The sequence below is a fragment of the Hippopotamus amphibius genome, chromosome 5 (genome assembly GCF_030028045.1).
Source record: "Hippopotamus amphibius kiboko isolate mHipAmp2 chromosome 5, mHipAmp2.hap2, whole genome shotgun sequence".
NCBI lineage: Eukaryota > Metazoa > Chordata > Mammalia > Artiodactyla > Hippopotamidae > Hippopotamus > Hippopotamus amphibius.
This window is the reverse complement of record NC_080190.1, coordinates 85,325,886-85,340,083: the sequence shown is the minus strand read 5'-3', so window position 1 is coordinate 85,340,083 and position 14,198 is coordinate 85,325,886. Positions and strand designations below refer to the sequence as shown.

Sequence of the window (14,198 nt, the reverse complement as noted above, 5' to 3'; positions counted from 1 at the left end):
CATAACAAAAATTAAAGCCATGAATTCCATCTCTACATTTTATAATTTGAAGATTAAATCATATTACAAACATATATTTCTCCCTTGTCCCATTTACTTCAAGAATACCTTTGCTAATATACCTAGAGGGGAAAAAGCTTTACGCTTTTTTTTTTAACAGTCCAGAAGAATAGAACCCTTTCCCCTACACACGAAAACAAATGCAAACACACACATATACTCAGACACATCCCACCATCACCACCACTACCCTGACCTTGGGGAGAGAAACCAGAAGGGTCACAGAAATAAACTACATAAGAAAAATACAAATGAAAAAAAAAAAAATTAGATCTCAACTTTCACTCTAGGAAGTAAAAAAGAAAGGAATTAGTTTAAATTTTTTAAATGAGGCTCTTAATAGTATATGAATCTACATTAATAAAATGAATACCTAAAAAATTTACTTTGAAAAATATATGGATGTTGTAAAATACTATAAAGATACTGAGGTTTTAAATACTCTTAATGCTTTCATGAATGTGATAGAAGGATCAATTTATGTTACTTAAAATAACATACCCTTTACAATTTCCATAATTATGTAAAACTTTTCAAAGTTTCTAAGCAATATTAAAGAAGTTATATTAAATTATATTAATCTATATTAAAGCTATATAAATTCAGGAATTCAAATAATTCAGTGATATTAACAAGCACATAAGTAAAATCTATAAATATAGAAATATACATAAACATGATGAATTAAATAATATAACCAGCAGGCAAGTATTCCAGAAAGAAGAGAAAAAAATAAAGCTAAATTAAAATTTAATTTTGAAGAACTAATACACAATTAAGGTTAGTTAAGCATCAAAAAGGGGAACAGACTTATTATGCTCACCCATGGAACTTGTTACATGATCACAGGCGAGAGACACACTTTTAAAAGGGGATGATGGATAACTCAGGAAAGGATGGATATTTGGTGATGGGCTTGTGATGAGAAATCCAAAGGAGAAAGAAATATCAATATAGAACTAGCAATGATTAGACTACATTTGCCAGGGGAAACATGGAATCTCATTTTGAAATAAGAATTGCATGTGTCTGCACTACAATGTACATTGCAGCACTATTTACAATAACCAGGTCATGGAAGCAACCTAAATGTCCATCAACAGATGAATGGATAAAGAAGGTGTGGTACATATATACAATGGAATATTACTCAGCTATAAAAAGGAATGAAATTGGGACACTGTAGAGACATGGATGGACCTAGAGACTGTCATACAGAGTGAAGTAAGTCAGAAAGAGAAAAACAAGTATCATGTATTAACACACATATGTGGAATATAGAAAAATGGTACAGATCAACTGGTTTGCAAGGCAGAAATAGAGACCCAGATGTAGAGAACAAACATATGGACACTAAGTGTGGAAAGCCAGGGCAGGGGTTGGGGGTAGTGGGATGAATTGGCGGATTGGGATTGCCACATATACATTACTAATAAGAAAAAAATAGCAAGTTGTACACTTTAAATATATGCAGTTTATTATATGTCAATTATATCTCAATAAAAGTTCTTAAAAAACAAAAAATAAAATAAAAAATTATATTGTACTTAAGAAAAAAAAGAATTGCATGTGTCAATTACATTTGAGTTGTTTTTGGCCAAGACAAAGTGAAACAACCCTCCTCTGCAGCCTCCCTCCCTCCAGAAAAAAAACAGACAAAATATTTGGGGAAGAACACATTTCAAGACAGAGGATATCAAGAAATAAAGGACAGATAACAGTAACAACCAAGAGGAGACCTACAATTGCTCCAGTTCGCGTTAGGAGAATTTCTAGGCGTGATGCAGGAATGGGAAACCAGGTGAGGCACGGAAGACTCCCTGAGTCGAGGAGACATTGCTGAGAGTCTGGGAGACCAAGGTTGCTAGAGTTTACAGACACAGTACCAGAGAGGAGACAGCTACACAAGTGTGGACTCTAGAGGACAAAGAGAGTCCCTCTCAAACATTCAGCGGAGTACTGATCAACATGTACACGTGAGAAAACTACCCAAGGCAGGGAACAAAGCCTTCTGAAATAATTAGAGAAAACAGTAACTAATACTCACACGGGATCTGAAATAGTGCCTCTTCCCATCAGATTGGAAATCCTTGCAATTCATGGGGCATCAGGTTGAGGATAAGATGGTCTTGCCTCAATAATAGGGAATAATTAGCCCTAGACTTAACACTGCTCTGCTCCCACCCCCAAAATTCTACAAGCACACAAATTCCAGAAGAATCAAACTTAACTGCCTCCCAGAAAAAAACTGAAAAATATTGACAGCTTGACAAAAATATCCAGTACCCAACAAATTTACAATGTCTGGCAGCTAAACAAAAATGACCAGATATGTAAATAAGCATAAAATATAATCATCAATTAGAAGAAAAATCAATGAACCAAAAGAAAAAAAAAGTCAGCCTAGAATGCTATACCCAGAAAAAAAAAACACTTAAAATGAAAGTAAAATAAGACATTTTCTGAGATACAGCAGCCAAAAGTTTCCATCTCCAGCAAACATGTACTGTAAGAAATGTTATTAAAAGAAGCACTTTGCAAATAAACTACCCATAGGAAACGCAAATCCTCAAAAAAATAATAAAGATTAAAACACCTGAAATGGTAACTATATGCACAAAATATTAGATGTTTTTGTTATTATTTAAATCTCTTTACAATCTAATTGACCTTAAATAAAAATGATAAAATTGTAGTGTGGGGTTTATAACATCAATAAAAGCAAAATGTACATCAAAAACATCACAAAGACTGGGAGAGAAGTATACTATTGAAATGTTCTTATATTATTCATATAGGTAAAATGACTTGAAAGTAGACTGTGATAAGTTAAGATGTGTTAGGGGAAACGCAGACTGAAACTGCCCACCTTGGCCAGGCAGACAGTAACAATTTGCGTGAGTTGTTTTACGACAGGAAATCCTGGTAAGGAACACAAAACTAACAAGCCACCACCAACCGGAATAATATGGGAAAGGTCAAAGGAGACGCCAGTCTACATGTCCTACCCACCTCCCAGAACTCTCCTCACTGGAATCCATCTTGGCTGGGAGATGTGCCCGCCACCAGAAAGGACCCTAAGTCAAAATGATTAGCCAGAGGCAACCTGGAAACAGATCCCATTACCATAAAAACTGAGACTGCAAGCCACGTGGCAGAAAGTTCTCCAGGTTCCCTCACCCTGCTGCTCTCTGCCCAGGCGCCCCTTCCCAATACAGTCTCTTGCTTTGTCAGCACATGTGTCTCCTTGGACAATTCATTTCTGAGTGTTAGACAAGAGCCCACTCTCGACCCTGGAAGGGGTCCCCCTTCCTGCAACAGATGTATGCTAAAAATCTTCAGCAACCACCAAAATAACAATAAAAAAGAATTATAGCTAGGAAGCCAACAAAAAGGAGATAAGATGGAATTTCAGAAAAAACTCAACTAACCCAAAAGAAGGCAGAAAAAGAAGGGAAAGGAACAAAGACTGTATGAGACAAATACTAAGCAAATAATAAGATGGCAGGAAGACATATATCAATAATCATATGAATATAAATGGACTAAACTTCACAATTAAAAGTCGGTGACTCTCAAATTGGATAAAAAGTCAAGACCCAACCACCTACTGCCTAAAAGAAATACACTTTGACTCTAAAGACAGTAGTAAGCGAAAAGTAAAAGATTTTTAAAAAAATATATACAATGCTAACACCAAGGAAAATAAGGAGCAGGAGTGCTATATTAACATCATACAAATCTGATGTCATAGCAAACATCACTAGGGATTTTAAAAAGGTAATTTCATAATAAAGGGTCAGTTTATTATATCCTAAATTTTTTATGAGCCTAATAACAGAGCTTCAAAATACATTTAAAAAAATGACAAACTGTCAAAGAGAAACAAAAAAATCCAACTATATTCAGAGATTTCAATACCCTTCTCTCAATGAATAGAACATACAGACTGAAAATCAGTAAGGAAACAGACAACCTAGACACGCTATCAGCCAACTGGGTCAAACTGACATTTTTTAGCATTCCATCCAATAAAAGGAGAATGGGTACACGGAACATTTATTTTCCAGTGCCCGCAGAACATTTACCAAGATAGAACATATTCTGGGAGAGCAACTAACAGAAAACATTATGAAAATGTCTGAGAGGACTTATAATTGAGTTGACTAGCATGACCTTGGTTATGAAGGTAACAGGAGAGGGACTGGTGCTTAGGCTGAGTTATAACACTGTTCCTGGTTCAGTGACAGAGTGAGGGCTGTAATTTGTTCAGGCTGACGCAGAGTAGCCATGCCTGCCTCTGTATACAACCTACCCACATCCTCCTAACCATTTCTAGATTACTCATAACATATAATACAATGTAAGTACTATGTAAATAGTGGTAAATACAATGTAAATGCTATGTAGATAAATAGATTCCAGCAGGCAGCAAATCCAAGTTTTGCTTTTTGGAATTTCCTGGGCCATAAAACATGTCTCAATAAATTTAATAAATTTAAAAGCATTCAGTCTCACAAAGTATATTCTCTGACCACCGTGATATTAAATTAGAAATCAGTAACAGAAATATCTTTGGAAAATCCCAAATATTTGGAAAACAAACAACCTATTGGTCAAAGAAGCAATTAAAAGGGAAATTGAACCACAGCACAATGAAAGGTGAGAGGTGCCACTAAGGACAGATATATTAGCATTAAATGACATAAGAAAGGTGTCAAATCAACGATATCAGCCTTCATCTTCTGAAACTAGAGAAAGAAAAGCAAATTAAGCCCAAGGCAAGTAGAAGAAAAGAAAGACTAAAGATCAGAATGGGAATTAGATGATCTTTGTAAATGATAATCCCTCCCTCAGTACCTGCTGGGGGTTGGTTCCAGGACCTCCCTTAGATATCAAAATCTGTGGATGCTCAAGTCCCTTATATAAAATGGTGTAGTATTTGCATATAATCCACACATATTCTCCTGTATACTTTAAATCATCTCTAGATTACCTACACAACACAAAGTAAATACTATGTAAATAGCTGTAAATACAATGTAAATGTTGTGTAAATATTTGCCATCACGCTTCAAATTCGTTTTTTTCCATTCCGTAAAAAAAAAATTTTTAATTTAAATCCCAGTAAAAGAAGAGTTTTTTCCCTTATTTGTTCTTTTTTTAAAAAAAGTGTACAATTTGATATTTTTTTCTTATTAGTAACGTATATATGGCAATCCCAATCTCCCAATTCATTCAACCTCAACCCCCCACCCCCACTTCCCCCACTTGGTGGAAATTCAAGCTTTGCTTTTTGAAACATTCTTGAATTTTTTTCCTAATATTTTTGACCCATGGTTGGTTGAACACACAGACACAAAATCCTTGGATAGAGAGAGCTAACTATAATTAAATATAACTTTTATATAACTAACCTATTTTATCAAGATAAGTATAATAAATGAATCTCATTCAAATAACCCAAGTAAAAATTGAACTTCAATATGATAATTCAGTAAGTACTTTTGCCACAGAATCTAAATTTCCCATGTTTGGTTCTCTATCTAATCAGTTAAGCAAGTGTTAGATTCTAAAGTTAATCTTCCAGATCACAGACACTACTTTAAAAAAAAAATATGAGTGGTCTTGAGGGAAGAGCAAATATGTGAAAGCAAATCCCATCCAAGATGAATTATCGTATCTCAATCAACATACAAAATGTCATTTAAGGCATACCATCACTACATTAAGTCTAAATACTGATGTAGTATCTTTCTGACAAAATACGTTTTAAAACATCAGTTTTTTCTCTGGTATTAAGTTAGCTCTTGCTTGCCAAATGGAATCTCCATAATGCCTCTGAAAACACCACATAAGTCACATTGTAATAAAAACTTGTCTTTTTGTAGTTGACGACGTCAGTACAGATGTACATAATTAAACAGAAAATAGACCATTTTAAAGATTTATGATTATTTTCCTCAATCCTTATAGAACTGATCAGGCTGTAGTAAAGAAAAAACCATGGAAAGAACAAGATGGAAAAAAATCTAAGTTGAATTGATCCTAAAATAAGTTATAATTTCAAAGTCAAAAATTTATTTATTACAAGAAATAAGTACTGTAAAAAATGATCAGAATCCATCTCTAAGCCTTACTCCACCTGAAGAGGGTTAGGCTTTAGATGAGGCAGAGAAATGAGATAAATACTAAGTATGTGATGAAGCTGAATGCTGTGCACGTTCTTCGATTTCATGAAAGTATGCACACAAACGCACACACGCACAGTGGGATGGTTCATGAAAGAAGCAGAGAATAATTAAGGGAATGTGTATATAATCTTGGGTGGCAAAGGTCTTTTACATGCTGTAAAGCCAAGACATGATTTAGAGTAAACTATGATGAAAAAACACTTTAAACTCTTTTCCAAACCAATAAGTTGGGAAAATATTTGCCATTTATATATGATTACAGAAAATCAATATCTCTAACATAATGAAAGCTCATAGCCTAACAGAAATATTATCAAATAATAGGGTAAATCACAAAGAAAAAAATAAAGAAAACTGATCAACAAACATGAAATATACCCATTTTTCACAATTCTCACATAAATGAAAATTAAAAAAAAATAATTATATGTAAATATATACCTACTATAAATATATACATATACACATCTATAGCAATTTTTCAAATTGGCAAGTTTAAAAAGGTACCTAATATCCCTCCAGCAATGTGTATATTGGCATAAGGTTCCCAGAAAACTTTGGACACAAGTTTGATTTAGTTTTATAGACATGCAATTGTGTCCATTATTAGGGTGGGAAAAGTTACTTATTGAAAGAATCACTCTTTTTAAATATAGTTCAAAGCTCACAAAGTATCTAGACGGGTATGACCTCCAGTGTGAAAGGGCTACTAGCACACAGGTACGTTATAGGATAATTCCAACATATAGCTATCAGTTATGTTACACATATGATTTCTAAAACTAGAAACTAAAACTAGTCCTTTTTAAAAAATTCACTGTAAAGAAAGACACAAAATCATCTCACTGGCGTTTTCTAATGTGTTCTGCAGACCTGCCAAACTGGATGAGATTTACCACCATAGTATATTTTAGAATTGTTTATCTGTAAATCCAATACGAAAGTTGAAATAAAATATCAAACCACAACAGCAAAGGGCAATGTACCTAATAAATCTATTGAAAAGGAAGACTGTGCTTCGGATGACACGTGCTGTCCGTGACTCTTCATGCTGTGATCTGGATAAATTTAGGCCGTCGTCCATGTGACCTTCATGATGCATGATAGCCTGCACAAAAGCAGAAACAATGCCATTACTCCCAGCATCATTTTTTCAAATGGATGTCAAGAAGCAGTGCAGTCAAAAAGTGAGCCATGACAGTAAGCAGAGTCAAAAGACAGGTGAAGGGGACTGTAAGCTGTCATGTTCAGGTAAAACAACATGCACAGGTCCCTGTACAAATCAGTCATTCAATATATTTATTCAGCTATCGTTTTAAAGATGAATCAATTATTGGGAGATTGGACTGACATATATACACTACCATGTGTAAAACAGATAGCTAGTGGGAACATGCTCTATAGCACAGGAAGCTCAGCCCAGTGCTCTGTGGTGACCTACATGGGTGGGATGGGGGGAATGGGAGGGAGGTCCAAGAGGGAGGGGTTATATGTACACATTTAGTTGATTCACTTCGTTGTACAGCAGAAACTAACACAACACTGTAAAGCAACTATACTCCAATAAAAAGAGAACAAATCAATAAATATATTGAATTGAAAAACAATCACATATCTGTGTTCAGTGATTCATCCACAGCCTAAGCAAACTTTGAGCAAAGAAGCAAAGGAAAACATTACATGGGATACCAGTAATACAGTAATTGTGAACATAGCTGGGTTCGTTAATAAGTACTGAGCAATGCTACTAGGGCATCTCAGTTCTTTAAAAAATGCGTTTTTATTCTATTAGTTCTTTTGTTAGCCTTTATGTTTTTGAACGTTCTATGAAAGAACAACAGGAAGCGATAAGTGCAAAATATGAAGTGAACAGCTAAATGAATTTCACAAAGTGAACAAGCCACGTAACCAACACTCAGATCAAGAAAGAGAACATTAATGGCACCTTAAGACCTCCGCTAGTGCTCCCTTCTTGCCCCATCCTCCACAATGTTCCCCATCTTCGCAACCTTCAACAGCAAAGGTCAGCTGTGTACTATGTGTAAATGGAACCATTTGTGTCTAACTTCCTTCACTTAACGCCAACAGCAAGATGTTTTCAGAACATTTAATCAGGTATACTGAACTAAAACTAGCAACTGGAACTAAAATCACAAACCATCCTGAAAGCAATGTAAAGAGGAACTCCTTATACCAAAATCAATGAGACAGGCACATCTGCATTCAAAGTCAATTTTGCAGCCTTAAATGCCTTCATTGACAAAGAGAAAAATGACAGAAATAAAGGAACATATTACTCATCTTAATATACTAAAAAAGAAAAATAAATAAAATTCAAAAGGGGAATTAATGAAGATAAAAAAGAGAATTTAATGGACTAGAAATCAAATGAAATCTGAGGAAAGGATGAATAAACCCAAAAATGTTTATTTTTGAGACGATAAATAAAATACTTAAACTTCTCACAAACCAGGCTAAAGACAAAATCGAAAGAAAGAAAAAACACAGAGAATAGGATATAAGATACGAGAACAGGATGTAAGATATGAAAGACATTAAATCGTAAAATGATAATAAGACAATGCTGTATGGAACTTAATGGCCAAAAAATTTCTTTTTAAATTTAAGCACATAACTTACTATCCCAGAGAACAAGGATGGCTTCCTAGCAAATAAAAATCATCAAAAGGAATCCCCCCAACTAAGTAGAAAACTTGATGATATCAATTTATTTAACAGAGATTGGAAAGGAAATTTAAGATCCAATATTTAAAAGTTCATAGGACCAGACAGTTTTACAAGTGAGCTCTAAGGAACCTTCAAAGAAAAGATACTCTTCATGGTAGACTGGTCAGTGAACTAAGGCTGCTGCCTATTTTTATACAGCCTGTGAGCTATGAATGGTCTACATTTTTTAATGGTTGAAAAAAGACCAAGAAAAGAATATTTCATGAAACCTAAAAACTGTATGAAATGCAAATTTCAGTATCCGTAAACAAATAAAAATTAATATATAAAATTCACATGTAAAATGAATATATATGATAATTCTAGATAAGTTCTAAATAAAACATAAATGGAATCTAATAAGATTTCAAAAAATAATAAACTAGGCCAAACTGGGTTTAGTCTATGAATTTAAGGATTTCTTCAATATCATGATATCTATTAGCTTATTTATCAACAAAGTAAAAGACACTAAAACATGATTTTTATCTCCCTTCAACTGATAAAATTCAGCAATCATTGCTAATTGTTTTAAAAGTCAGATAAAATAGAAATAGCAAGATATTATTTAAATATATAGAAGATTTCAATTGGCCACGGGATGCAAGAAGGCATAACTTCTATGAAAGAGGAATGAAAATTCACAAGAAGAAGCCATATTGGGATGAGCTACAGAATAGATGAAAAGACAGCAAGATGAGATAAAAAGTGACCTGGGTAAGATAATGAAAAATACAAGAAAACTTTAAAACGTCAAAGGCACTGAAAGAGATTAAGGAACAGAACAGCATCAAAGAAAATAAAATGAGTGATTTGGAGGACACATTTGAGAAGAAAAATGCAGAGACTAGGTAAGAACGATAGAAATGCTCAAAAGGAAGAAAGATGACACAAGGAGAGGGACTAGCCGTGTTCCTGAGAAAGAAATTACAACAGAAAGAAAAGGAAGCCAAAGATACGGCTGCACAATTCTCCCCTCAGTTTTAAAAGACCTAAGTGTGCTGGTTAAAAATCCTTGGTGACACAGACATAGAGAACAGACCTGTGGTTGCCAAGAAGGAGGAGGGGTGGGAGAGGGATGGATTGGGAGTTTGGGGTTAGCAGATGTAAACTATTATATATAGAATGGATCAACAACAAGGTCCTGCTGTATAGCACAGGGAACTATATTCAATATCCTGTGACAAATCATAATGGAAAAGAATATGAAAAAGAAGGTATATATATGTATAACTGAATTACTTTGCTGTGCAGCAGAAACTAACACAACATAAATCAACTATACTCCAGTAAAATTAATTTTAAAAAAATCCTCGGTGACAGATGCATTTCATAATTCAGAGTTTTCAGGGTTTTTTTTTTTAAGGTGATACAATGTATAAACTGTATATGTGGAACACCTGGTATGGTCTGTACATCACTACATAATCAACGCATTTATATTTCTGCAGCAAAACATTACTATTCACACTAAGCGGGATACATAAAATCTAGGAAAAGCGATTCAGATACTTTTTTTTAACTAACCAAGCTTTTATTCACATGAAACAACAGAAAGCCAGTTTCGAATATGTAAAGATTTGGTGAATACACCAAGATTGGAAGATACTAGCTAACTGGGAAGTGAATAAAAATTAGGAGATCTAGATTAGGAAGTTCTCATCTATCATGACTACACTGAAGCCTCTCAAAAAAGATTTAATACGGTAGAAGGTTCTAGAAGTAATAATACATTTACCGCGGAGACCGTATTAGGTTATCTCGTCTATGGCCTATAAAGTCTATTTCTCATGTAACTTTACTAACATAAACAAGACTGGTTAGCTTCTCAACACCCCTGTCAAACTCTTCTAATAATAAAGGCAAGCTCTTTATTAGCCTGTGATGTAGAAAAGTCCCATTTTGACTTTAATCCATGGTTAAGGAACAAGAGACTGGAGTAATAACAACAGCCAGAGGGTGAGGTGTAAACGAAACAAGGGTAGGAGAGGACTGAAAATGCTGAAGGTGAGTGATGGATACACAAGGTCCCCTGAACTATTTTGTTTTCCTTGCATATCTTTGAATTTCCATAATAAAAACGTAAAAATAGCCAGGCTCAGTCACAGGAAATGAGGAATGCTTTATAAATACTGACTACAAACAAATACATTTAAATTGATGAGCCCAGATCAAAGACCCCGAAGACAAGAGATCATCTCGTTTTAAAGGTAGTATGGGTCCACAGGAGAGTTGTCCCAGGCTCTGCACCGGCGGCTCTGAGGAAGGCAGTACAGGGATGCCCTGAAGCCCAGCTCCACCAGAGCAGGATTAGCCTCCAACTTCAGTAAAATCAGCACTGGTCACTCTAAAGAGATCATGGTACCCCTGAGCAGTCCATACTGTAATGTGTATATGCTACGATTAGGAAATCTATTGAAAATAAAAATTTCTGCCCCACCACATCTTCCTTTCCAAGGTTTATTATAGAAATATTGTTTACCCTGTTATCTGATTCTGTGCACTGTTACATGGTGGTGTAAAAATATGAAATCTGAACAATCTAGTATCAATACTATATGCTTGCCATCAGGCAGCTCACAAATTAGAAAAAGAGAGACAGATGTAGCCTAGTAAATAAAATAACACAGAGAGTGATGGGTGATGACATAGAGGGCTGGGATAGGGAGGGTGGGAGGGAGTCGCGGGAGGGAGGGGATACGGGGATATGTGTATAAATACAGCTGACTCACTTCATTGTACAGCAGAAACTGGCACAGCAGTGTAAAGCAATTATACTCCAATAAAGAGCTTTAAAAAACTTAATAATACACAAATATTATGAGGACACAAAGGAGGGTGTACTGGATGAGCCTGGATAGGAAGAACTTCTAAGATCATCTTTAAAATTAACATCCGGGGGGTGGGGGTGGATAGGAATTGGATGGAGTGAAAAAAAGTTTTAAAGGGCATTCCAAACAGAGGAAACAGTATGTGCAAAGCCACAGATGTGGAGAAGCCACACTTCTTTGAGGTACTAAAAGGAATGTGCTGTAGGTGGCTGGTATGCTGGGGAAACTGAACTCGATGCCTAGAGACTGGACAAAGAATAGGAGAATGGGGCAGAGACAGGTGGGAGGCACCTCGGGGAGGGCATCACATACTATCAAAAGGGGTAGTTCTTGTCTTGTAAGTGATGGGGTGTCAGTGAAGCACTCAGAGGTGAGCCTACGAGCACGTCTGCAAATGAGTTTGGGGAATCACAGAAATGAAACTCACAAACACTTAACATTTCTACGCACAAGCATTATTGGGCATAGAAAAAAAAGATACTATAGACATAACGCCAGCAGCATCGTGGAGGACACAGTGAATGAGGTAGACCAAGCTAGAATCCAGAAAAGAGTAGCATATTTCTTCACCTAGAGTTTAAATCTGTGATGTAATATCCAGCACTGCTCACTTACAAAAAGCAGAGAGTTTATTAGGGTGGGACTGGACTTTAGCACGTAAGTAAGGAACACTAACGGGCTGAAAGAGCTAGCTACTTTTTGTCTTGCGCTTATGTTTCTTCCATCATTAAGAATGATGGTCCTAAATGCTGTTTTTATAGACTCTTACCTTACGTTGTATGGATCCCATTCTCACCGATTTCACATCCACAGACTGGTAAGTCAGCCACAAGCCTGTACTGATATGTTGTATGTAGCATACTGAGTCTCCATATTTTATTTCGGAGGTTCCCATGCCATCAACTTCTTTTCTCACTCCTGCATCCAATTTTTCCTACGAGAGAGAGAAAAAAAAGACAAGAAAAGGTTTTAAAAATATTAGTTTATATCAAAAGACCTTTGCCTTGTTTTAAAGTGTTCCTTGAAAAATGCAGCCCTCTGACGTCCTCTGAAATAATAATGGTCAAATGTCCTATTCTAGCAGTTCAACCTCTCCTGGAAACAAAAGGAGGAGGTTGCAAAGATAAATAACATATTCCTGGATTATTCATACTGGTAGAAAGTTATTTTGGCCATAACACAAAATTTTATATTGCTTCATGACAAACTTCAAACCAGAGATCTTAAAATCAATAATTTTAGGCTTCACATCTTTCCAGATTATTATTTTTATGATTGATGACTGAGAGTGTAGGTTTGGGGGACATAAAAGCCAATTCTGAGTCCAAGCTCTGCCACTTATTGCCTCTCATCTGTAAATAAAGCTAACAAGAGAATCTCCCCCATATTTTCAGAAAAAAAAAATGAGATAATGAGTGCAAAGTTTTCAGCATGGTACCTGGGATAAAATAAAGAAATAAATTTTAATGATTTTGACCACGAAAACGGTATTGATAATGGTGATGATGATCTCCTTCTTAATGAGGAAGTTAGAGATGATGATTTCTTTCGAACTAATGGAGGTGATACTTCAGTTGCAACTACTGTAGTTTCTAACTTGGACAACAGGGGTATTCATTCCTCCAGGGCTGCTATGCTAAGTTCCCTATGCTATGAAGACACCATCAGTCCTCTGATACCAACTAAATGTTCCCTTTAAATCCCTATTTATTTTAATGCTTCTTCCTTCCATTTCTCTCCCATGCTTCATTCTGATTTTTAGGAACTCATTATGTCTTGAAGTTCTGTATAATTCTTAACATAACAGCAAAAAAAACATCTAGTTCTTTTGGTTGCAATACCCCCTGTTGGGGCTTCTTACTGTTCTCCTCAGTCTAACTTTCCTTGTCAAATTGACTTTAAGTTTCCTCTATTTCTTTGGTTGTTTGTTGTTTGAAATTAGTACTAGTTACACAAACGTTTTTGAAGATTAGGTTGGAGTAAATTTTATGTCTGTGACACAAAAAGGAACAATGCAAGTAAAACAAAATTTTGATTTCTCATGGTATTCTTGCACCATACTAATTAATAATCAGGAGTTCCAAAATAATTATGGACACTCCGCCAACAATTGAAAATTAAAATTTAAGTGAGTTGCAATTCTTAATGCAAAAAGGGTCACGGTCATGTAAGAAAGTGAATGTTATTACAAGTTAAGTTGATTTAACCATTATGCAAATAACTTGAAACGCTATTCTAAGAATCTGCAATAAAACTGATAATAAACCATTCCAATTTCTTTCTATCAAACCAGATAAACTACTAATCTACTTATACCCACCCTATAAATAGGAAAATTAAATTCTAGGGAAAATATATAACAATGCAATTATCTCCTCAAAATAAA

The 14,198-nt window shown here is 35.1% G+C and overlaps 1 protein-coding gene across 1 annotated transcript in view; it reads right to left on the bottom strand.

Annotated features, from left to right (window-relative positions):
* RYR2 (ryanodine receptor 2) overlaps nucleotides 1–14,198 on the bottom strand; it is a 549,009-nt gene that overhangs the window by 349,338 nt on the left and 185,473 nt on the right. The window contains exons 15-16 of the mRNA XM_057736978.1: nucleotides 12,582–12,746; nucleotides 7,241–7,362 (exon numbers count right to left, since the gene is read on the bottom strand). Of these exons, the coding sequence (XP_057592961.1) occupies nucleotides 7,241–7,362; nucleotides 12,582–12,746 (287 nt within the window). The remainder of the gene's footprint in view (nucleotides 1–7,240; nucleotides 7,363–12,581; nucleotides 12,747–14,198) is intronic.